This window comes from Tetrahymena thermophila, assembly GCF_000189635.1.
Source record: "Tetrahymena thermophila SB210 genomic scaffold scf_8254665, whole genome shotgun sequence".
Lineage (NCBI taxonomy): Eukaryota > Ciliophora > Oligohymenophorea > Hymenostomatida > Tetrahymenidae > Tetrahymena > Tetrahymena thermophila.
In genome coordinates this window covers 803308-830932 of record NW_002476432.1, presented here as the reverse complement: position 1 = coordinate 830932, position 27625 = coordinate 803308, and the positions used below count along the sequence as shown (strand labels likewise).

The 27625-nt window shown below is 18.9% G+C and overlaps 5 protein-coding genes across 5 annotated transcripts; 4 read left to right on the top strand and 1 right to left on the bottom strand. All coding sequences in view use genetic code 6, as the record gives it.

The window, feature by feature from the left end:
* Window positions 1-2729: 2729 nt before the first annotated feature.
* On the top strand, window positions 2730-3068 carry TTHERM_00233130 (transmembrane protein, putative; the record flags this gene model as incomplete). The annotated part of the gene is made up of 1 exon (XM_001014349.1): window positions 2730-3068. One exon carries the CDS (start codon window positions 2730-2732, stop codon window positions 3066-3068), a length of 339 nt encoding a protein of 112 aa, XP_001014349.1.
* A 2598-nt stretch (window positions 3069-5666) lies between these two features.
* TTHERM_00233120 (transmembrane protein, putative) lies at window positions 5667-6005 on the top strand (the record flags this gene model as incomplete). Its single annotated transcript, XM_001014348.1, has 1 exon — window positions 5667-6005. The coding sequence occupies one exon, from the start codon at window positions 5667-5669 to the stop codon at window positions 6003-6005; it is 339 nt and encodes a 112-aa protein (XP_001014348.1).
* An 8652-nt stretch (window positions 6006-14657) lies between these two features.
* On the top strand, window positions 14658-14996 carry TTHERM_00233100 (transmembrane protein, putative; the record flags this gene model as incomplete). The annotated part of the gene is made up of 1 exon (XM_001014346.1): window positions 14658-14996. One exon carries the CDS (start codon window positions 14658-14660, stop codon window positions 14994-14996), a length of 339 nt encoding a protein of 112 aa, XP_001014346.1.
* Window positions 14997-18554: 3558 nt separating this feature from the next.
* On the top strand, window positions 18555-18893 carry TTHERM_00233090 (transmembrane protein, putative; the record flags this gene model as incomplete). Its single annotated transcript, XM_001014345.1, has 1 exon — window positions 18555-18893. The coding sequence occupies one exon, from the start codon at window positions 18555-18557 to the stop codon at window positions 18891-18893; it is 339 nt and encodes a 112-aa protein (XP_001014345.1).
* Window positions 18894-26006: 7113 nt separating this feature from the next.
* On the bottom strand, window positions 26007-26825 carry TTHERM_000233089 (transmembrane protein, putative; the record flags this gene model as incomplete). The annotated part of the gene is made up of 1 exon (XM_012797307.1): window positions 26007-26825. The coding sequence occupies one exon, from the start codon at window positions 26823-26825 to the stop codon at window positions 26007-26009; it is 819 nt and encodes a 272-aa protein (XP_012652761.1).
* Window positions 26826-27625: the final 800 nt, after the last annotated feature.

Sequence of the window (27625 nt, the reverse complement as noted above, 5' to 3'; positions counted from 1 at the left end):
TCTCATAAGAAGTAAGAAATATTGTTTTATTTTTCTTAAATTTTAAATTACTTTAATACTCTCAATTATTTTAATAACACCAAATATGTATTTATGATTTTAAATAAATAAACTTTACATATAACAAACAAAAATTTAATACATCTATTATCAACTAATAATTTATTCCATAAAATTCGTAATTTTTAATTGGTTTTTAATCTTACAATTTTCTTTCTGAAGATTTTTTATTTTGTTATTTTATTTAAACTTTTTTACATATAAAAACTAAAATGTAATACATTTATTATAAACTAATATTTATTCATTATAATTCGTATTATTAATTAGTTTTTATCATATAATTTTTCTGGAAGATTTTTTAATTATAAATTTTTACTTTTATTTTTTTATCTAATTTTTTTTAGCTTTATTGATAAATTTTTCTATTGTTTTCAATTAAGTTCTTTTTCTGTATTTAAGCATATACTTATAATCAAAATTCAAAAATAAATCTTACCAAAAATGTTTATTAAGTATTTTTCTATCTCTTACTTTTGAATGAAAATATTTTCTTTAATAAAATATAATATTTTTTTTTATTATCAATCTGATAATATTATTTTACTCAAATCTGAGCTAATATCTAAAAATTGAATAGTTTTACTATTAAAAATAAACTAAATATTGATCTTTTTATAAATAATTTGATTGAAAATATTTTGCAAATTAATTTTATATCTTTTTGTAACTTTTTTTGGATAATAAAAAGATAAGTAGGTAATAAGCAGGCATAAATTTGCAAAATTAATTAAGCTTACAGTTATAGATTTTTAATTATCAAAGAAAAATCCAAATTTGGTTTTGAAAATATCAAAGAATTGCATACATTTAGAAGTTAAATTTGGTATTAAAAGATATATATATTTGTTTTTTTGACAAAAGTTTCAATCTTTGGAAATAGATTGATAATTCTTTTCTAAATGAATTTGATTTACTCGAATTTAAAGATATTTTGTAACCGCATAAAATTCATAAACAAAGAGTGTTCAAATTGTAGCAAATCTTTTTGCATTTAAAAACTTTATTTATGGTAAGTAAAATGGATTATTTTTGAAACGTATTTTAAAAATATCAATTAAGTGAAGCTTTAACTGATAAAACTATGATTTAATGAGTTGAAGGTTGTTCTATTTGAACCTATTTTTTAGAGAAATAGATATTATTAAAAGATAAAAATAATTATCTTTTTAATATTAAATATATGCTTTTTGAATAGAAAAAGAAACGTCTAATTTTTATTTTATTTATAAAATTTGATGCTTTTATTTTGATTAATTTTCTTTTGTGCGAAAGATTATTTTGCTTTTATAAATAAGCAAATCATTAAATTTTATAAAACATTTAATTTATCTTTATCTCAATTTGTTTCAAAATAGTTTTAAAGTGATTTAAGAAATAATTATGTCTATTGGTATAACATTATCGCTATTTTAATTATCCTTTTTTCTTTTCTTATTATAATCGAAGTTTTTTTATTTTGTCAAACTATAAAAATGAATAACTAAAACCATTGATTATTTGAGAAGAATAACTTTGTAAACAATCAGCTCTATCTAAATCATGAATAAAAAAATATAATCAGATTAACTGTTGGGAATAGTATTTTTTGAAATAGAAGATATATTTTTCAAAAATCGTTTCACTTCTTATTCCTTACTAGATTATTTAGATATCTTATTTAGAATTTATAAATAGCCTTTGTTACTGTATCATCCAAATTCATCAGATAAATTACATGAAATCAAAAATTTGATTATTTAATAGATATATTTTTTACCTTTTTTATAAAAACACATAAAAAATTACCTTAAACATGAAAAAAATAAAATAAAATGGAGGAATATGTAAACTGATATAATTTTTAAAAATAATATTTTATCATGTTCAATAATAGTCTTTGTTTTTATTTTGAAAGATACAATTTATACTTGAATTTTAAAACTAAAATTAATTAATTAATCAATTTTGTGATTTTAAATGCATAAATTGAAATTTCAATCTGTTGTTAAAGAATTCATAAATTTGTGGATAATAATTTATTTTAATTGTTAACTATTAAATTAATCACACATACTAACATCAAATGATTTCTTAAATACAAATGCTATATTAAATTTGGTAACCATTCATTCTTTAAATGTCAATATAAAAATTAAACTTTAATTTAATGATTAGATAACAACTGTAAGATAATTAAATGCTTATTCCAAAGAATATAAAATTTTTGTTTTTTGGAAATTTATAATCTATTTATATTCTGAAAAATGTTTTATTCTATTACCTCAATATTTTAAACATTACATTAAATATCTTATTATTTTATATAACAATTATCAACTTTAATGAAAAAAAAATAGGAATATTTAGGCTAATTAAATACCAAAGACTGTGTAAACCAAAATTAAGTTTTTATATTTTTTAATATTATTATTTAAACTGATCTGATAGTTTCTAATTACAAATTCAAATTGTAAAATTATCTATTTTATTTGGTATTTATTACATTATTATACTTAATTTATTTTTGTAATTTAATTCATAAATTAGAAGTATTAAGCAATCCTAACTATAAAAGCAAACATTCATTATTTCTTGATTTTAAATGTAGAGTGCATTTGGCTGAAATTTTATTATCAAAATATAAAAATAAAATAAATATAAATTAAATTACTTAAAAAAAAAACAAGATGAGAAAAATTGCTACAGTTCTAATTCTTATTTCTATTGCTTTGTCCACAGTAAGTGCCACAAAGTGTGTAGATGACATTACAAGTTCTATAAAAAACGGAACAGTTTGTTAAAATAGTGATACTGCATGCTAGACTGCATTAAATACTTTCCTTACATGTTTTACTAACTGTTACTAAACTACTAGCAATGACTCTGCTTTTGATAGTTGTGTAAAGAGCAATTGTAGTAATATTACTAATGATACAGTTAAGGGTCTTTACAATAAAATGCTAGCCTGTTTTGATAGTGTGCTTATATTCTCAGCTCTCTTTGTTTTATTTGCCTTGTTATTCTGATAATATTAGTTAGCATCACTAAATATTTGAATGAATTCGTTAAAATGAGTTGAGTTATGGTTTTTTAACAATTTTTATGTTGTCTGTGTGAGACTGTTTTTTAATACTATTAAGTATTCATTCTGATTATAAATCAAATTATTTTAGATCAATTTTCATAAATATTAGCTCAATAAATTGTTATTCATACATAAGCTTACTAAAACATAATATATATATTATAGTAATAGAGGATTAAATTCTTTTTTTATAAAGCAAAGTATTCATTAATATGCAAATATCAAAATTTTATCTTAATTATTTATTCAATTAATAATCAAATTTTAAAGTTAAAATTTTTGTATTATATATTATTATAATAATCACTTATTTATAATCAAAGGGCATATATAGTATAAAATATCATAAATTTTGCTTTTTACAATAAATTTTAAGACTATTAATATGAATATTTAAATTCTTTATAAATTATGTTTCATTAATTTATCTGTTAATAATAATTCATATTTATTTTCTAAATGATAATAATTTTAAAGAGATGAATTAATTTATTTGTTCTTAGAATTTTACATTTGTAAAAAATTCTAATCTTTGATGTAATTATTATTCAGTAGATTTAAGTATTTAAGATGTAAAAATGAATCTCAAATCCCTTATTATATGAAAAATATAATTATTTAAATAATAAAAAATAGAGGTTTTAATTCTCACGATATTATATAAAATTCTAAAAGGGATCAAGTTTTCTTTAGTATAGTTTGATAATTTGTTTACAATCCTAATTAATAAATTTAACACTGTTTACTTTGAAGTTTATTAATATTTTTATTTGAAAATATTTAATATGGCTAATATTGATGTAAATTCATTATTATTTTATTATTTTTATATGTGATAACAACCTTAATTATATCAGACAGTTGATTTTTTCTTTAATAAAAGCACAGTTTAAATAATCCGATCTAATTTTTCTAATATATGTCCATTGCATATTTAGTTAATATTATAGATAAAATTAATTTTAGAAACTAATAAGCTCTATTAATCTTGTAGGATCTAATTCTCTTCGATCTTTCTTATAAAATATTATTTTAAAAGAATTTTATTCTTCTAAAATCATCTAATTCTAAAAATTTCATGTATTATTTTTAAACAAGAACATTTTACTGATATCTATCTGCTTTTTTCTTTTAATAAGGCAGATGAGGCTTGATTAGAATTTTAAATAAAGTTAAAGAATAACTCTAGTAGTTAGATTTTTTTAAGTTGTTATAGTTGTTTTTATTTCACAGTTTATAGATGAAAATTTTTAATTTATTTTATCTAGTTTATTTAATAGAACATAATTTAGAAAGCTTTTTACTTACCCTAAAGAAATTTATTGAGCTGCTTTATATCTGAAATTAAAATTTGTTTTTAATTATGGATGTATATATAATCTCTAAAATAATAAAGTAAATAAAAGGAAATATTTGAAGAAACAATATTTTTATTTTAACTATTTAGGCTAATATCTTAACACTTTTGACCTTTTACAATATAAAATAATTTTAATATTTCATTGAACCAGTATATTTAAAATATATTATTCTTAAAAAAAGAGCTGTAAGTTTTTAAGTTTAATAAAGCTTAATACAAAAAAAATCTAGTGGCTTGGATATCGCTAGGGAAAAAAGCACCCATTTTCAAAAATCATAAAAAATATAACTAATTACTAGAAAACCGGGTAATTAACTATTGGGATAAATATTATTGAAATAGAAGATAGACTTTTCAAAAATGTTTTGACTTCTATTTCCTTACTTGATTAATTAGATATTTTATTTCAAATTTATGAATAATCTATATCTTTAATAGTATCCAGAAAAATAACATGAAAAGCAAATTTGTTTATTTAATAAATATTTTCATCTTTTTATTTAAAAAAAAAATGACCTATAAACTAAAAAAATATTTAAAATGGAGGAAAATATAAACTTTCAAAAATAATATTTTTTCATGATTGATTAATAAAGTCTTTGTTTTTTATTTCGAAATATATATTTGCAATCATTTTAACTTGAATTTTATTACTATAACAAATTAATTAATTTATTAATTTTCTAGATTTAAATTGGTAAATGTAAATTTCAATCCATTACTAAAGAATTCATAAATTTGTGGATGATAATCAAATTATTTCCTTATTAAATTTGTAACCATTAATTTTTTAAACTCTAATATAGAAATTAAATATTAATTTGATTATTAGATAACAACTGTAACAAAGGTAAAAACTGCAAGATAATTTGATATTTATTACAAATAAAATAAAATGTTTGTTTTAAAATTTTGAAAAATGAGTGTCAAAAATACCCCTATGGGCTAGACTTCTTATTTTACCATATATGATTGTTACACTCTTTTGTATATTTAATAGACTATTGTAATTTAATTCTTAAATTTGATATAGAAAGCAAACTAATTTAAAATATTTAATATAAAAATAAAAATCATGAACTATCTATCTCTCAGTTATAAATTTAGAATGCATTTTGCTTAAATATTATAATTAAAATATTAAAATATAAATTAAATAAATTACTTAAAAAAAACAAGATGAGAAAAATTGCTTCAATTCTAATTCTTATTTCTATTACTTTATTCACAGTAAGAGCTTCATAGTGTTCAGAAGACATTATGAATTAGATAAATAATGGAACAGTTTGTTAAAGTTCTGATAATGCTTGCAAAACTGCATTAGATACTTTCATTAAATGTGTGTAAGACTGTAGCAAAGATATGAGCTCAAACTCTGTTATTAAAATTTGCTCATAGGTAAATTGCAGCAATATTAGTAATGATACTGTGAAGGCTCTTTACAACAAAATGGTTGCCTGTTTTGATAGTGTGCTTATATTCTCAGCCCTCTTTGTTTTAGTCGCATTGTTATTCTGATAATTTTAACATCACTAAATATTTGAATAAATGAATTAATTAAAATGAATGAGTTATTTATGGTTTTGTCACAATTTTATGTTGTTTGTGTGAGACTGTTTGTTTTTTAATTCTAAGCATTTATTCTGAATATAAATCAAATTATTTTAGATTAATTTTCATAAATATTAAATAGCCCAATCATGTTATGCATGAACTTACTTAATCAAACATAATAAATATATATATCATAGAGATAGAGGATTAAATTCTTTTTTACAATGTAGAGTATTCATTAATATGTAAATAATTTATAATCAAAATATCTTCATAAATTATAAACACTCATGATAGAATAATTAATTATCTATCATTTTTAAAATTAGTAACTTTCAAAGTTCTAATTAAGATTGGAAGCATATTTTTATTACTTTAAACTGTAAGAATTTCAAGTAATATATTTCTTTTTTTAATTACATATAAATTTAAAACAAAAAATACAAAAATATTTAGTCTTCCATTATTAATTTATCTTTTTGTAATCTAAATAAACAATCTAAGTATTTTTATAATATTTTCTCTTTGTAATTAATTGATTCATTTTTTTCAATTTGATTTGATTTCTTCGAAACTAAATGAACAGCAACAATATTTTCATAAAAGAAGGAAATAATTTAAACTCCTTGAGTAAACAAGAAATATTGCTTTTTTTATTTTTCTTACAATTTAAATAACTTTAATACTCTCTATCATTTTTACATCATAAAATGTTTATTTATGAATGATTATCAACTACCTTAGTAAATAATAACAAATAAAATATAGTACATCTATCTGTTTGTTATCAAATAATAAATTATTACTTATAATTCAGATTATTAATATTATCATTCATTATATTATGCATGATTTTTAAAATATTTTTATTAGTAATTAATTAAATTATTTGCCTTATATGAATAATATTTGCTTTTAACAAAGGAATAAAGTTCACATATAAATTTATATGTAAATAAATACCAATAATAGTTAGTTTTTAAAGACATACTTACTTACTTTTATTACTTGTAAAATTTATTACTTTAGTGAATTAATAATTACTATTTTAAATAGCTATTGAAATACTTTTTAGTAAATCTATTCTTGGATAATTATTTCTTGAGTAAGAGGTATGTATACATTTAATTTTTTCTTTTAATGATCCAGATAAAGTTTGATTAGAATTTTAAATAAAATTAAAGAGTAACTAACTAAAGTAGTTAGTTTTTTAAGTTGTTGTTATTATTTTTGGATCCCAGTTTTTCAATGAAAATTTTTAATTTATTTTATCTAGTTTATTAAATAATACTTAATTTAGTAAATAAACTTTTTACTTACCCTAAAGAAATTGTAAAGCTGCTATAAACCTCAAACTAAAATATTTTTTTAATTATAGATATGTAATCTCTAAAATAACTAAAGCAAATTATAGCAAATATTTGAAGAAACCATATTTTTCTTTATTTAAAGTATTTAGGATAATATCTTAAAGCTTTTGACCTATTACAAAAAAAAATATTTTTAATTCTTCTTTGAAATACTAGATTTAAAATTAAATTGTTATTAAAAAAATAGCTAAAAGCTTTTAAATTTAATATAGCTGAATACCAAAAAAGTCTAGTGACTTGGATATCAATAGCAAAAAAAGCACTCATTTATTTTCAAAAATCATAAAATATATATAAAATCAATTAATAATTATATCTCTAATTTCATACTTTAATTAAAGGAAAGAAAAAAAAAAATTTAATTAGTCAGTATCATTTTTTTATAATGCTTAAATTAAAATATGATTCAGAAATTTCTGAATAAAAATTATAAATATATAAATAAACATAGATAATTATCTAAGAAAGAGAAGATAAAACAAAATATCATAAAAAAAACAGTAAAAGAGTGATTAGTTTTTATTTTTATTATAAGAGAAAGCTATAAAACAAACCAAACCAATAAATAATAACTAAAAACTAAACCTTAGAAGCTCTCAAAATTAAAATTTATTTGTATCAGATGATTAAGATACTTAGATTTTACTAACCTACTAAAAAGCAGATATTTATTTAGTGTTTATGATGAAGTTTTTACAAAAAATAAATTTAAAAAATGATATTTTTAAAACAATATTTATTTATTCTACTTCACTGTATTTTTAAAGTTAATGTACTTTTGATTTACTTTAGGAAAATTTAAAAAAGTACAGCAGAAGAAAGAAGAAATGAGAAGAAATTATAAAGTAAAAAAAAGCCGATTTTATAAAAATAAACAAAAATTTAAATATCTAAATAATTATTTAGCTCTTGTTTTTTCTTTTCATAACTTATTTTTAATGATTATAAAGTGACTATTAAAAATAAATTCTACTTTCGCTTCATATATGATGATAGAAAAGATAAAATTAATTCTGCCAGAGAGCTATAATGAGGTAGACTCCAATCTACTTACTTAATTTTCGCTCAAAATCAAAAATTTTATTCTATTAATATTCAATAAATATTTAAGTGCAAATAAAAAATTCTAAAATAATTTATTTGTTAAATTTAAATTATTCTAGTTAAAAGCAATAAACACTTGAAAATGGTTTTTGTGTTTTAAATAAATACTTATATTATTCTTTAATAATTATTAATAAACAATAGAAACATTATCTTTTAATAACCTAAAAATCATAAAATAAATTTATTATGTTAGATTTTCAATATAAAATAAATAAAAAATACCATAATAAAGAATAAAATAAATATTTTATTTGAGTGAAGAGTTTATATTTTTGAATAAGTCAAATAAAACATAAAGTTAATTTGTACAGCATTTTTTCAATTCCCTTGTACATTAATTAAATCTCTATTGAAACTTAATTTAAGGTTATCTCTAAAAAATTTTTTATAGTAATCAAACATAATCTAATACTGTTTATTTTGTTAAATTATAAAAATGATTAACTACTATTAATAATTGAATAAATAACTTCATAAATAATCAGCTCTAAACCACCCATAATAAATACAATCAGATTAATTATTGAAATTAACATTTTCGAAATAGAAGGTATGCTTTTTGAAAATTGTTTCACATCTATTTGATTAAATAGATATTTTATTGAGAATTTATGAATAATGTATGTTACTAATAGTATCCAAATTTATCAGATAAATTATTTGAAAAGCAAATTTTATTATTTAATAGATATCTATTTTACCTTTTTATATTAAAATACATTAAAAAATGACCTAAAGAACTAATAAATATTTAAAATAGAGGAAAATATCATTTTATTTTACTTTTAAAAAAAATATTTTTTCATGTTAAATTAATTAAATAAATCTTTGTTTTTATTACAAAAGATATTTTTACAATAATCTAATTAAATTTGGATTTTAATACTTCAATTAATTAATTTTGTAATTTTAAATAAGTAAATTGAAATCTGAATCTAATATTAAAGGATTCATATATTTTTGGATGACAATTTTATTTTTAACCATCATATTGATAGAAAGGCATATTAACTACGCATTATTTCCTTAATAAATTTTGTAACCATTAATTTTTAAAGCAGAAGTATAAAATTAAACTTTAATTTATTATTAGATAACAACTGTAAGATAATCAATCAGTGATTCTAGAATTTTAGAATATTAGAGATTTTAGAATTTTGAAAAATCCATTGATATTTTTATAAAAATATTATTCTTATTACCTCAAGATTATAAAATATACATTAAATATCGTATCATTCTACTTGAAAATTTATAGCTTTAATGATAATAAAATAGAGTTACAGTTTAAAAAGATTTGTCTATTTACATATATTTAAAATATAGTAACATCATATTTAGGTAAATTAAGTAGTAATAATTTATTTATGTAAACTAAGCTAAATGTTAAGTTAAACTTTTATATTTTTTAATATTAATATAAATATGATCTGATTATTTCTAATTAAAAATTCAAATTGAATAAATTGCAGCAATATTAGTAATGAAATTGTTAAGGGTTTTTACAATAAAATTATGGCCTGTTTTGATAGTGTGCTTATATTCTCTTCCCTCTTAGTTTTAGTTGCATTGTTATTCTGATGATTTTAACATCACACTAATATTTGAATAATTTAATTAAAATGAATTGAGTTATGGTTTTGTCACAATTTATTTTTATGTTGTTTGTGTATGAAAGTTTTTTAATTCTAAGCATTTATTCTAATTATAAATCAAATTATTTTAGATTAATTTTCATAAATAATAGCTCAATCAATTGTTATATATAAACTTACTTTAACAAAATATATTATAGAGATTAACGATTAAATTCTTTTTTACAACGTAGAGTATTCATTAAGCGATTAAAAATTTATTATCAAAATATATTCATAAATTAAATATAAGCATGATAGAATAATTATAGATAGTTTTTAAAATTAGTAATTTTCAAAGTTCTAACTAAGGTTGGAAGAAATAATCCAAAAATATATTGTCTATCTACTATTATTAATTTATCATTTTGTAATCTAAATAAACAACTTAATTATTTTTTTTTTATTTTTGCTTTGTTATTGATTCATTTTTTTCAATTTGAATTGAATTCTTTGAAATTAAAATTAATAGCAAGAATATAATAATAAATGAAGAGAATTATATGAAATTCCCAAAGTAAATAAGATATATTGCTTTATTTTATTTTTCTTACATTTTAAATAACTTTAATACTCTCAATTGTTCTAATATCTTCGAATATTTATTAAGAGTATCAACTACCATTATATTTAATAACTAATAAAATATAGTACATCTGTTTGTTATCAAATAATGATATATTCCTTATAATTCAGATTATTAATATTATTATACAATATTTTATGGATGTCTTTTTAAGTTTGTTATTATTAATGAATTAATTTACATTTATGAATAATATTTGCTTTTAACAAAAGAATAAAAATTCATATATAAATTCATGTGTAAATAAATAACACTAAAACTTATAAAAGAAGTAGTTTTATTATTTATAAAATTACTTTAACCAATTAATATCTTCTATTTTAAATGCTGTTGGAGTACTCTTTAGTTAATACATCAATTTTTAACTTTAGATAAATATATAAAAAAGATTAGTCATTAATTTATTTCAAAGACCTCTTCTAACAGAAGTTAATTTTAGGATACAATTTAATAAAAAAGCAATTTGAGATTTACAATCACTTTTTTTACTAAATTATTAATTTTCTAATTTCATAATCAATGAAAAAGTTTCTTGAAACTGTGGAGATAAATTATTAATATGAAACTAATTATACCTTAAAATAAACTTAAATTATTGGTTAAATGCAAGCCCATTGCATAAAATTAATATACTGTAGATTCTCCAATATTAGTACCCACTTTTTGAAAATTTTTTGTTTGAATTAATTAGCACTTTGTAAAACTAAAAAATTTTTTCCCCACTAAATTTAAGTTGAGGTAGGTACTTATCGAGGTTTTAAAGTAAAAAATGATAGTTTTACTCTAAAAAAAATAATTACTTAACCAAGATAATGGAAGCAAACACATAAACCTGCTTTGGTTAAATATATAAAGAGAATAAATTTTAGTCTATCAAATGTCTTTTATTTAATGATATAACTTAAAAATATGCTAAAAATAAAAATTTTTGATATGTGTGTATAATAATAAATGATATTTAGCAATAAATTATATTAAAAATATCATCTATATTCATTTTTCGCTTGCAAATCTAATTCAAAGTAATATTCCTTTTCAATAATATTTTTAAGGAAATTATTAAGTAAGTAAGTAATAAAAGGAGCATAACTTTTAATAGTAGAATTTATATCTAATTAAATTTTATAATTTATTATTATTTTTGTTATTGAACTTTTTTTAGCTTTAAAACAAAATGGAACTTATAATTTATTTTGTTTGTTGATAAAATTCTTATATTATTTTCAATGAGTTTTGCTTCTGTATTTAAACAAATATATATTTACAATTAAAATATAAAAAATAAATCCAACCAAAAATGTAGATTAAATTTATTTGCAATTTCTAAATTTTAAAATAACATATATTTTCATGATTAAGAAATTATCTAATTTTTATTATTATTATCTGATAATATTATTTTAATCATGTATGAACTAATATCTAAAAATTTAAAAATTGAATAGCTTTGCTTTTAAAAATAAGCTAAATAATTATCTTATTATGTAATAATTTGATTGAAGATATTTTGCAAATTATTTTTATATCTCTTTGTAACTTTTTTTGGATAATAAAAAGATAATTAGGTAAAAAGCAGACATAAATTTGCAATATTAATTGAGCTTACAGTGATATATTTTTAATTATCAAATAAAAATCCAAATTTGATTAATGAATCATCATTAGTTTCTAATCTTAATGACTATTACCATAAAATATTAATAAACGAAAAAATATTAAATTAATGCGCTTAAACTTAATAGTTAGAACTAATGATAATAATAATTAATTTTTATTAGTATTTCTGATCGACAATACGAAATATATTTTTTACCGCTATTATTTAAAAAGTGATATTTTGAAACTTTTTTCTATCCCAACAAAAAAATGTTTTAAAATTTTTATTTTACACCATAAAGTAAACAATGTATTTTGAAAAAAAATTTAAAATAAATAGAATAAATTAGCTTGAAAATCAAAAGAATTGCATGCATTTAGAAGTCAAATTTGTTATCTAAAGATATTTATTTGTTTTTTTGTCAAAAATTTCAAATTTTGGAAATAGATTGATAATTCTTTTCTAAATGAATTTGATTTACTCGAATTTAAAGATATTTTGTAACCGCATAAAATTCACAAACAAAGATTGTTCAAATTGACCAAATCTTATTGCGTTTAGAAAATCTTACTTATGGTTAGTAAAATGGATTATTTTTGAAATGATTTTAAAAAAATCACTTAAGTGAAATTATAACTAATAAAACTATGTATGATTTTATGAGAAGTTATTTTGTTTGAAAATATTTTTTAGAGAGATTTAGAGATAAATATAATGACCCTTTTAATATGAAATATATGCTTTTTGAATAGAAAAAGAAACATCTAATGATTATTATTTTTAGAAGATTAATGCTTCTATTTTGATTAATTTTCTTTAGTGAGAAAGATTATTATGCTTTTATTACAATCAAATCAATCTAAATACACAAATCACTAAATTTTATAATATCTCTAATTTTTCTTTATCTCAATCAATTAGTTTCAAAATAATTTTAAAGTGATTAAAGAAATAATTTTTTTTTGGTATAACATTATCGCTATTTTAATTATCCTTTTTTTGCTTTTCTTACTATAATTAACTCTGTTTATTTTGTTATAATATAAAAATGATTACCTAAAACGATAGATTATTGAGTTGAATAACTTCTTAAATAATCAGCAGCTCTATCTAAATCATGCATGAAAAAATACAATTAGATTTACTACTGGGAGTAATATTTTTGAAATAAAAGATACACTTTTCGAAAATCGTTTCACTTCTATTTCCTTACTTGATTAATTAGATATTTATTTTCGAATTTATGAATAGTCTATGTTACTACATCATCCAAATTCATCAGATAAATTACATGAAAAGCAAATTTGATTATTTAATACAAATAATTTTCACCCTTTTTTTTAAACACATAAAAAATGACCTAAAATATGAAAAAAATATATAAAATAGAGGAATATATAAATTTATATCACTTTAAAAAATAATATTTTATCATTTTCAATTTATAGTCTTTATTTTTTTTCGAAAGATAGATAGATATACTTGAAATCGTTTAAACTTGAATTTGAAAACTAAAATTAATAAATTAATTTTGTGATTTTAAATACATAAATTGAATTTTCAATCCATCCTTACATAATCCATACATAAATTGGTGGATTATAATCTAATTTAATTGTTAACCATAATATTAATTACACATACTAACTTCAAATTATTTCTTAAATACATATGCTTTATTAAATTTCGTAACCATTAATTTTTTAAACATCAATATTAAACTTTAATTTAATAATTAGATAACAACTGTAAGATCATTAGAGGTTTATTACAAAAAGAATAAAATTTTTCTTTTTTGGAAATTTTTTAATCCATTGATATTCTTAAAAAAGTTTTATTCTATTACCTCAATATTTTAAACAATACATTAAATATCTTATTACTTTATTTAGCAATTTATAACTTTAATGATAATAAAATAGGATTTAGAGTTTAAAAACACTTTTCTTTTTACATATACCTAAAAAAAGCAAGATCATATTAAGTCTATTAAATACCAATTATTGTGTAAACTAAAGTTAAGTTTTTAATATTTTTTAATATTAATATTTAATCTGATCTGATCGTTTCTAATTACAAACTCAAATTGTATAATTATCTATTTTATTTAATGTTTATCACATTTATATATTTAATATATTTTTTGTAACTTCATTCATAATTTGGAAATAGTAAGCTATCGAAACTGGAAACATTCTTTTGCAACAAAAAATTTACTTCATCTGAATTATATATATTAGAGTGCATTTTGATGAAATTTTATAATCAAAATATTAAAAATAAAATAAATATAAATTAATTACTTAAAATAAAAAAAACAAGATGAGAAAAATTGCTTCAGTCCTAATTCTTATTTCTATTGCTTTGTCCGCAGTAAGTGCCTCAAAGTGTGTAGATGACCTTACTACTTAGATTAAAAATGGAACAATTTGTTAAAATACTGATGCTGCTTGCAATACTGCTTTAGCTACTCTCTTTACATGTATGGGTACCTGTGGCTAAAATAATAGCTCTGACTCTGCTATTGGAAATTGTGTAAAGACCAATTGCAGTAATATTAATAATGATACTGTTAAGGCTTTTTACAACAAAATTTTGGCCTGTTTTGATAGTGTGCTTATATTCTCAGCCCTCTTTGTTTTACTTGCCTTGTTATTCTGATGATTTTAGTTAGCATACATCACTAAATATTTGAATGAATTAATTAAAATGAATTGAGTTATGGTTTTGTAACAATTTTTATGTTGTTTGTGAGAGACTGTTTTTTAATTCTATTAAACATTCATTCTAATTATAAATCAATTAATTTATTTTAGCTTAACTTTCTTAAATATTAGCTCAATTAATTTTTATAAATACATAAGCTTACTAAAACATAATATATACCATATAGATAGAAAATTAAATTCTTTTTTATAAAGCAAAGTATTCATTAATAGGTAAAGAATTTAATCCAAAATAAAAAAGGCACTTAAAAAATAAATAACTCTCTCTATATATAAATATCCTCATAAATTGTATATATCCCTAATAGAATAATTATTTATCTTAGTCAATATTAGTAACTTTTAAAGTTTTAAGTAAGATCGGAAGCATAATTTTATTACTTTTAGCTGTAAGAATTTGTGAGTAATATATTTCTTTTTATAATTATATATAAATTTTAAAAAAAATTAATTCTCTACACTTATTAATTTGTCTTTTTGCAAACAAAATAAATAACTTAAAATTTGTATAATATTTTCGCTTCTTTATTGATTAATTTTGTTAAATTTGTTTTGATTTCTTCGAAATTAAAAAGTACTTGTAATAGATAAAAGTTAATAAGAAGATAAAATTTGTATTATTATCTTGTTATTATCGTAAAATACTTTGTGGATGATTTTTAACCTATTTATTAGTTTTGAATTAATTAATTAAATTATTTACATTTTTGAATAATATTTTCTTTAAAAAGGAATAAAAGTTCCCAGATAGATTCATATGCAAATAAATACATTAAAACTAATAAAAGGCATACTTTTATTTTATAATCTTGAATATTAACATATGTCAAAAGGTATTAATTACAATTTATAAAACTGCTTGAGTGAAATTAATCTCTTTTTTATATTTTAAATATCTATTGAAATACTTTTTAGTTAATACATCAATTTTTAATTATAGATAAATAAATAAATATTAGTTATTAATTTAGCTTTCAAATATCTCTTCAAACAGAACAAACAGACGTTAATTTTAGAATATAATTTCTTTTAATAAACCATTATTAATTTTATGATTTCATAAATATCCATAAATAAAGAAATAGTCTTGAAATTGTATCAATAAATAAATAAATTATTTATATGAGACTAACTACTTACCCCTTAAAACCAAATTGAATTATATTCTTACTTTTAATTAAAATTTTACAAACCAAAAAAAAATAAATTTTTGTTACAAAAGTATAATTGAAATTCTTCTATTTGATATAATTTTTTTTAATTTATCTTTAGTGACCACACACATTGAATTAACTTACGTTTTTAACTATTTTCAAAATATAATTGACTAAGTTTTACATTTTACATAAAATAAATGTAGAATGCACTTAAACCTTCTTTATTTAGCTTAAGAAAAAAACTTGACTAATTTTAACTTAAAGTTCTTTTCAAGATAATAAATTATTATTTATCTTTTAAGGCTAAAAGAAAATTTATCAGATTAATCTTAATAAATAAACTTCTTTATTTTGAAAGATTAAGCATTTATTCATACTCTTACTTAATTGTTAAAATAATTTTTAATAAATGTTTTTCTTTAATCATGTTACAATAGCTCTATTCTCATCTTACATTGTCCAGTTTATTTAAATAATATAATTATTTTAATTTTACTAATGATATAAATAGCGATCAATCTTAAATGAAATTTTAGTTTAATTTGTAAGCTAGCAAGTATTCAAATTATGAAATAATGAAATTTAAAAATTTTAAATATATTCTTACCTTAAAAAATACTTATTTTATGTCTTTAATTAACTTAATTAGCTTTTTTATTAAAGACTCTGTTATAAGCATCTAAATTTATCAGGTTAATTTGTCTGTAAAGTAGATATAATTTAGTAGATAATTCTTATTTTTATATGAAATGAACTAATTTTATTTTTTATATCTCAAAATTGATGATAAATTATTTATTTATTTATTTTTAAATTCAAAAATATTTCTGCTTGCATAAATATTAAAATTTGAATTTTCAAATGAAAATAAAATTTGTAAATAAAAAAGATTTTACTTTAAATAAAAACAGACTGTAAAAGTTATTTAGACTGATACTGTATTTCTGAATCACAGTTTTTTAGTGAAAATTTTTAATTTATTTAATCTAGTTTATTAAATAAATAGCACTTAATAAAACAATTTATTATTTAACTAAAGAAATTTATTAGCTGGTATAAATCAACCTGCATTTAAAATTTATTTTACTTTTTGAAATACATAATTTCTAAAATTATAAAGTAAATTATAGCATTTATAAATATTTGAAGAAACAATTTTTGGTATCGATTGTACTATAATGAGCACGCTTATCGTTGAGATTGAATTTATTGTGAGAGTCTAGAGTTATTTGAGAGATTTTATAGCTTTTTACTATTGAAATTGGTCTTAGTTTTACTATGGTTTTAGTTGAAATCTATTGACTTGAAACATACATAGTAAAGTTAAAGGTTTTTCGTCTTTAATATTAAATCATCAATTTTTTCTGTAAAATTAGTTTTAAAATTGAATGTTTTTAACTGGATATTGATAGTAGAGGTGTTCAGCGGCATTCTATACTATAATCACTATTTTCGTAGTGTGTCAGTCTAAAGACAGAGAATATTAGGGGTATTTTCAGGGATTTAAAATTTCACTTGTCCATATTTTCTGTCATATTTATTTCTTTATTTTAAAAATTAATTGGATTCCCCTTTAAATTCTGCTAACAGCCAATGCCGAATAGTAAAATTTTAATTTGCAGAAACGAATGCTATTTATTTTTAGTTAAAAATCTTGTAGCTCGCAAATTTATTTATTAGCTAACTATTTATTGATAAAACTAGTAAAATGTGTCAAAGTTTTTGAAGAACCAGCTAAAGTATTAAAACAATGTTTATTATTTTATTAATTTTTTAATAGAAACTTTTCGAATACTTAAGATGAGTGATTTAGTTATAAAAAATTCATCACTTTGTCTTTTCACAAATGTAATTTAATTAATTAATCTATTTACATTTTTTAAAAATTTTTATTCTAACACATCAAGATTTTAAAATATATTATTCATAGCTAATTATTTAACAATTGATCGCTTTAATATTAAATAAATAAGATTTACAATTTAAAATATTTCTCTTTAACACAAAAGCAAAATAGATAGTGCAAGATCATATTTATTTTGGTAAATTAATACTAAAAATTTTATGTAAGCTAAAGTTAAGTTTTTAATATTTAATAATTGATCTGATCTGTTCTGATTATTTAATTAATCATCATTACATTTGTATTTAATAAAATTTTGTAAATTTACTCATAAATTAAAAATAGTAGCAATCATAACTGAAAAAAATTGACTTAATAATAAAAAAATTAAAACTTCTTTTGTTTAAATTTAGGGCATATTTACCTGAAACTTTATAATCAAAATATTAAAACAAAAACAAAATTAAATTACTTAAAAAAGATAAAAAACAAAATGAGAAAAATTGCTTCAATTCTAATTCTTATTTCTATAGCTTTGTACACAGCAAATGCCTCAAAGTGTTAAGATGACATTATGGCTTAGTTAACTAATGGAACAGTTTGTTAAAGTACTGATGATGCTTGCAAAACTGCATTAGCCTAATTCATTTCATGTGGAAATAACTGTGGTTAAAATAATACTTCTGATTCTGCTGTTGGAAATTGTGTAAAGTCAAATTGCAGCAATATAAGTAATGATACTGTTAAAGCTCTTTATAACAAAATGGTTGCCTGTTTTGATAGTGTTCTTTTGTTCTCAGCCCTCTTTGTCTTAATGGCATTGTTATTCTGATGATTTTAGTTCGCATCACTAAATTAGAAATACAAACTTTAAATTTAATATTTGAATGAATTAATTAAAATGAATTGAGTTATGGTTTTGTAACAATTTTTATGTGTTTTTATGAGACTGTTTTTTAATTCTACTAAGCATTTATTCATTCATTCATTTGATTATCAACCACATTTTTTTAGATTATTTTTCAAAAATATTAATTTAATGAATCGTTTGTTATGCATGAACTTACTTACTTAATTAAACATAATTAATATATGGTAAAGGAGAGGATTAAATATTTTTTACAAAATAATCTATTCATTAATAAGGTAAAGAATTTATAATAAAAATATCTTCATAAATTTTATAAGTGTGTGATAGAATAACTAACTATAAAATTAGTAACTTTTAAAGTTCTAACTAAAGATTGGAAGCATATTTTTATTACTATAAGCTGTAAGAATTTTCAAGTAATATATTTATTTTATTATTAATTACATATACATTTAAAACAATTATTTTGTCTACCGCTATTAACTTGTATTTTGCCATCTAAATAAATACAACTTCTATATTTTAGTAATATATATTTTTAATTTATTATTGATAAATTTTATTCAATCTGATTTTATTTCTTCGAAATTAAAAAGTATTTGTAATAGATTAAAGTCAATAAGAAGTTATTTAGTAAGTTAGTTAGTTATATTGCAAAAATACTTCAAAAAAAGAAGAAAATAATTTATTTTGTTAGTAAGTAACAAATAAATATAGCTTTATTCTTCTTACGCTTTAAATAACTCTAAATACTCACAATCATATTTATATCGCCAAACAATTATTAGTGATTATTAATGAGCTTTATATAAATTATAACATCAAGGTAGATTAAATCTTTTCAGATAATGATTAACTCCTTTGATTACGTATTTATTAATTTGTTATTATCACACAATATTTTGTGGTGAAAATTTTATTCCATTTTTGAAAGCAATTATTATTCAAAAAGAAAGTGTAAATAATTTAATTAGGTTAAAATATCATAGATAAATTAATATGTAAATAAATACCACTAAAACTTGTAAAAGCCATAATTTTATTTTATAAGCTTGAATATTAATGTATTGTAGAAAGTTATTATAATTTATAAAATTATTAATTGATCTCTTTGCTTTAAATGGTATTTGAGATACTTTTTAGTTTTGATAGGATACAATTAATTATTTTAAGACTTAACTTGAATTTCGCAATCACTTTTTTACAATTTAATAATTTTTTGGTTTCATAAATATCCTCAAATAAAAATTATCGAAACTCAAATTAACAATGCCTTGCCTTAAAACTAAATTCGATTGCTTTTAATTAAAATATTGCAAATCAAAATAATTAACTTTTGTTTCAAAAATGTAATTGATTTCTTCTATTTTGATATTATTTTTTGAGATTCAGCTTTAGGGGCCACAAACAAATTTTATAATATTTCTTTTTTTAAAAGTAGTGTTAAATTTATCTTTTAAAGTAGATTAAATATGGTAGTTATATAAAAAGACAGATCTTCATACATATAAATAAATATCATATTTGAAATAAAATAATTATTTATTTAATTTCTTTTATAATAATATGATTTAATCTACTTATTACTTGTTATGCGTTAGAGTATGATATATTATTATCCTCAATTACCCTTATTTAATATCTTTAATTGTTTTTCCCTTTATTAAAGAGCTTATAACATAAAAACAAATTTATCAGATTAATTTATATGAAAAATATAGATTATTTGATAGACAATTAATATTAATTTTTTTAATTATAAAACTTAAAAAAATAAGTTTACATAGTAAAAAAAGAGTTTATCTTTTTCTTAAAGAGAGCGGATGTATGTATGAACTAGTTTTATTTTATTATATTTCAAAATTTATAACTAAATATTTTTTTATAATTCATCTCTCCTGCTGTTATAAAAACCTGAGTTTTCAAATGAAAATTAAATTTGTAAATTTGTTTGTGGTTTTAATTTTATCTGTTAATCTTAATTTCATTAAAGATTAAAGATAATAGAAGGAAAAATTGATTATTTTTTCTCACAAAAATAACCACAAAAAAAAATATCAAAAATTTGTCTTAAGTTATTTATTCAATCAATAATCCAATTTTAAATCCATAATTTTTTTATTCAGATATTATTATTATTACAATCACTAATTTACAATATAGGAATCTAGGGGTATTTTTCGTATAAAAAGTTATAAAAATAGCTTTTACATACAATTTTAAGACTGTTAATATGAATATTTTAAATTATTCATGAATTAAGCTCATATCCTGTCTGAAAAACTTAAATTTGCCATATATTTTTAGAATTAAAATGAAAAAATAAAGTTTATTAGGTTTTGAGATTTATAAAAATATATCTGTTAAAGCTAAATTGAAGAAAATATTGATGTTTTTGTCTTAGCTTTTTATTGGTATAAGCACTATTGAATTCAAATAATTCTATTCATTTGTTATTTGTATACTTCTAACAATGTATCTGTTCAAAAGAAAATATATTGAATAAATTATTATTTATTTCTATACAAATTTTCTTTTACAATCTAAATCAATATCATATACCGTGGTTTCTGGTTAATTAAGGACTAACTCAATTCAAATTTTCAGTCCAGTTTTAGTCCCTAAAGGAGAGATTTATTGAAGAAATTTATATTTTTTTTTCTCCTTAATATAGAATGTTTAAGGTAAATAAATAAAAAATCTATTTCATAATAAGTGACATGCAAAACACGAAATATTAATAAGGAATCTTCCTATAGAATTACTTTTTTTTGATATTGATGATAATTTATAGAGTTATTATTAGTTCGAATTAAAAAATAAAAACAAATAAATTATTGAATTATTTAAGGAAGTAAATCAAGAATGTAGGAAATATCATTCATATATTCTATAAAATATATTAATTTTAATTTAATCAAAAAATATTAATATGAGATTTTAAAATGTAAAAATTTATAAGACTATGCTTGTTTTACTTTTTATAATAAATACTTTCTGATGTAAAATAATATTTTGTATTTATTTATATTCAGTCTGTCTTTGTTTTGAATTTTGTACAAATAAGTAATCCAAAAAAAAAATGTTTATACTAGATAAAAAGCTATTCATTAAAGAAAGAAATCTTTGTTAAAATTATTATCAAACAAACAAACAAATAACATAATTAAATAAAAATTAAGGTAAATATTATTTATTATTTTGAAGTAAGTTTAGAATTTTAAGTCTGTCTAATAATTTCTTAGTGAAAATTCTAATTTAACTTTTGTCTATTTTATATTTTATTGATTAATAATTAAATAAATTGAAAATAAAAACCTAATACTATAAATAAATACTTTCATTTTTGTGTAATTTTTTTAATTTATTTTATTGATTTAATTTCTAATTAATTTTAATATTATTAAAACGCTCTAATTATTTTATCAAATAATTATTATGGATATGTAAATAAACATCTTACAAAATAGCATGAAATTATATATAATACCGAAACATTTTAAAAAAGATTTAAAATCATTAGTTAGTTTATTTATTTATTTTATTTTAATAACTAAGGAATTTGCTTTTAAATTATATATTATACTGAATATATGTTAATAAACATGTTAAAAATAGAATTAAATTAGCTTGTTTATATATTTATCTATAATTAAAGAAATTTCTTGGTAATTAAAATAGATTAATACTGTAGAATTGGTAACTTAGTTTAAAAATTTTACTTAAGGTATTTAGTTTTATTTGAGAATTAAAATGTTTGGGTTTGAGTAAAATGTGTTATAAATTTAATTCAGTACGGATCTTAAAACAAATGATGCATAATTTTTAATTGAATTTTGTTTCTAAAAACTCCTTATCTAATTTATTTATTTTTCTTTTCTTTATTTCGAACTTCCAAAAATATAATTTTATCAATTTTGAATTTTTCTCTTCAAAATATAATTCAACGAGAAGAAAAAAATATTTAAAATTTAAATTTATTTTTTGTAAAAATCCTATTTTTTCTTTTCCTATTTACTATTCTAAAATATTATTTTTTCAATTTTTTGATACTTAATGTTAAAAAAATATATATCAAAATTATGTTAGCTTATTCATAAATTTATTATGATTCATGGTGTTTTTTTAAAAGGAATTTTGTTCTTTAAAAAAAATATAACATGATATATAAATTTAAGATTCTGTTAAAGTAGGTCAGTCAGCATTTTTAAAATATTGTAGCCTTACACAATTTAATGTAAAATAGTGTAAAGATTATTTATTTATTAATTTTTTACAGTTTGATTTTAAATTTTGCATCTAATAATTTCTTAATAAAATTTAAATTTAATTACTTTTCTATTCTATTTTTATATTTAAATACATGAGTTATAAAAGCTAACATTTGTTAGAAAATAAACAAATAATGTAATTGATAAAAATTTTTTAATTTAGAATTATTATAAGCATGCAACTACATACAAATTTAATTTTAGTTTAAATTGGCTGAAAATATGTATACATTACCTTAAAATATCATAAATAATTCAAATTATATAAATATAAACCCTTACAATAAAAAATGAGAAAAATTGCATCAGTCTTATTAATTGTTTCAATTACTTTACTATCAGTAAGTGCTTCTTCTAAATTTTAAGATGATATCACAAATACGATTATTTAAGGAACTGTTTGCAAATCTACAGACACTGACTGCAAAAATGCTTTAAATACTTTATTTAATTGTATTTTAAGTTGTGGTAATAATAATAATTCAGACTCAGAGGCAACCAAATGCATAAAAGCCAATTGCAGTAACATATCTAACACCTCTGTTAAAAATTTATACAATCAGATGATTACTTGCTTTAATAGTTTATTCATATTCTCATCTCTCTTTCTTTTGATTGCTTTACTATTTTGATTGCTTTAAAAATTATAAAAGTAATTTATGTTAATTTTTACAATGTATATATTAAAAATATTAGCATCAGTAAATGAATTAATTAATACAAAATATGTAAGTTTTTTCAGTACAAATGTATATTAATTAATTAGCAAAACTCAATAAAACTTATTAATGTATTTTCATGCATGCATGTATTGATTAAATCATAATTTAGATATTAACTTCTTAATTAACTTTTAAAGATTTTTTTTTCATTTAAAATTAAAAAATAAATCTTATCTATTAAGCTGTTACAAATTTAATTACTAAAAACAAACAATTAAAATCTATTTTTTAATTTTATGAAAAGAACAAATATTTATTAAAATCAATTCTTTATTTTTAAACAAACAAATCTAATTAATAAAGCATAATTTATTTAATTAATTAACAGAAAGAAGAAAATTATTTATTTTCTTTTATTACTTAAAAAAATGTAAAAATTTTAATAAGATTTTAAAAGTATTGATTATGGGTTAAATTTATTTAAACCTTAATTATATTATGAATTAATAGAATAAATAGATATATAGATAATTAATTAAATAATTCATTCATTTCTACGTTTACATTTTAATTTTTGAAAATTAATAAAAATATAATATATCTATATATGTGTTATAAAAATTGATAATCTAAGTATAATTTAAATTTAAGCTAACTTATCAAAATTTTAATTTCTTTAAAGAAAATATTAAATTATTTATTTAATCAATTTTACATAGAATTTAAATATTATAAATTTAATAATTAAGCATTTTTTTGAATTCATAAAGTAATACTTAGAAATGAAATCACATTTACTAATTATTTTAAATAAATTTAAACTTTTATTGGTATATTTTTTTGGAGCATCTATCAATTTTTGGTTAATCTTCTAAACACTAGGAAGATGGCAAATTTTGAAAGAATGTATCAATCTAACTATTTTATTCTTTGAATTCTTCTACTTTTTATTCTTATTTATTATAGATTAATAGCCTTTTGCTGATCATTTAAGTATTTTTAAAGTAGATATTAGTTGATAATGTTTCATTAATTTGTCTATTAATAATATCTTTTAAATTATCTATATTTTCTAAATGATAATAATTTTAAAGGGATTAATTTAGTTGTTCTTAGAAATTTACATTTGTAAAGAAATTCTAATCCTTACTACAATTATTATTTAATAGATTTAAGTCTTTAAAGATGTAAAAATGAATCTCAAATCCCTTATTAAATGAAAAATTTACTTAGTCTAATATTAAAAAATGTGAATAAATTACTTAGTTCTCATGATATTTGATAAAAAAGTTCTAAAAGGGGCCTAGCTTTCGAATAATTTGATAATTTACTTGCAATCCTAATTAATAAATGTAAGACTATTTGCTAGAATTTTATAAGTATTTGTATTTTAAAATATTTAGTATGGCTAGCATGTGATCTAAATTCATTACTATTTTATTATTATTATCTGCGATGGAAACCTTAATTACATCAGAAATCTCATTTTTTCCTTTAAAAAGTTCAGTTTAAATAGTCAGATTTAATTTTTCTAAATTATGTCCATCATACGCTTCTATATTATTATTAGTAATATTATTTTTAGAAACTAATGGGCTCTATTAATCTCTTGAAATGCTTGCTCTTCTCAATCTTTTTTGGAAAATATTATTTTAAACTAATTTTGATTCTTCAATTTCATCTAATTCTAATAATTTCATGCTTTACTTTTAGGTAACAATATTTGACTGATATTTACTTTATTCTTTTATTGATGCTGATAAGGTTTGAATAGAATTTTAAATGAAGTTAAAGATTAACTGCAGTAGTTAGTTTTTTGAAGTTGTTATAATTGTTTCTGAATCACAGTTTATATATATAAATTTTAAATTTATTTGATCTAACTTATTAAATAGAACTTAATTTAACTACTTTTTTAATTACCCTAAAGAAATCTATTAGCTGCTATCTATCTGCATTTAAAATTTATTATTCATTATGGAAATATAATCTCTAAAATTATAAAGTAAATTATAGCATTGATAAATATTTGAAGAGACAATATCTTTATTTTAACTGTTAAAGCTAATATCTTAAAGCTTTTGACCTATTTCAATATAAAATAATTATTTAATTTTCCTTTAAAATAGCTGATTTATAATTCAAGTTTAATATTGCTGAATTAAAATATTATGAACTATTGTAAAAAATATTTTTTTTGAATTAACAAAAATAAAGAAATAAATAAATACCAAAGCTTAAGCAAAACGAAAAAAAATTTTTCTCAAAATACTTTTTGATAGATTTTATACTCTTAATTTTTTAGTTATCTGATTCTTCATTAACGATAAGGCAACAATCATAATTAGTTTAATTTTAGTAAACAGTAATTTTTATCGAAAGAAACTTTTCCTTTTCTTCATCGTTTTTTTTATAAATTCCATTTAGAGTTATTTCTTTTTTATGGCAATATTCTTACTGTAAATCAAATTCTTTACTTGTTTATTATTGAGAAGTATTTTTATTTTACCTTTTTTCAATTTAATTTGCCTTTAAATGAAGAGAATATTGCTTAAAAATATTTATAATTGAATTTTCTAGATTATGTTTTTTTCTTTCATTAAAAGTTAATAAGCTTTATTGCTATATCTAATCTTTATATTCCTTAAAATGACTTTGTTATTAAGTGTCATCGAAGTTATCAACAATTACAGTCTATCTAGTAAATAATTTAAAATCATTTTCATTGTGTATTTTTAATACCTTACTAGCCTGATTATTAATTATACCAACTTTAAGCAAATCGTTTGATTTATCATACTATACTGTTATAATAGGAAAACTAATTCCATGTTAGACAATTTAAGACCATACTTTTTCATAATTTTTATATAGAAATATTTCTCTACGACTCTTCTATGTAAGATATAAAAAATATAGCAAAAAGAATTATATAGAGATAAAGCTGTACTTATCTCCATAAACTTATGATGACCAAAAAGTAAAATAATACCTATTTTTTTTTATTTATTTTAAATAATTATGTGATCATTTAATTACAATAAAAATCAAAACAATATTAGATTAATTGCTTGCTTGCTTTCATTATTTTAAAAACAAAAATATTAATAAGAAAATATTTAAATACATGAAAAAGGATCCAACCATAGATACTACTGTGAGTATAAAATTAGAACTTAAAAACTGTATGATGAGCTCATGAGTATAAGATATTGCTCCAAAATAAAAATAATCATATTTATCTTGATCAAGATTACTAATTCCCTTCATTATTTAGACACATAAAGCTATAGTACTAATTAAGTTAAATGCTGAAATCCATATGTTTAAATATCTAGGAAAATGAGTAGAGAGACAGTAAAAAGAAGTAAATGCAGGTATAGATGTTGATTTGTACATAAGATTTTTGAAATCTAGTTGAATTAGATTAATTAATTGAGTAGGTAAAATGATGATTACAAATAGGGCAATTAATAATCTAGTAAACTGCTTAATGTAGATCTCAACTTATGCTTTTTAAAATTTATCTTCCAATTCTTGATCGCTAAATTTCAAAGTAAACCTATTCATGTTTGTTTAATTATTTTATTTTTTATTAGAAATATATTAATTAATATGGCTATTTATTTTTCAAAACAAACTTCTACTTTTGTATAATATTTTCTTCTTGTAGAATTTATATTTCAAAAAAGTTTGTATAGAGTTACATAAGCTTTTTTTAAAAGTTGCCAAGGAAATTTAAACAGTTCATATAATAGCT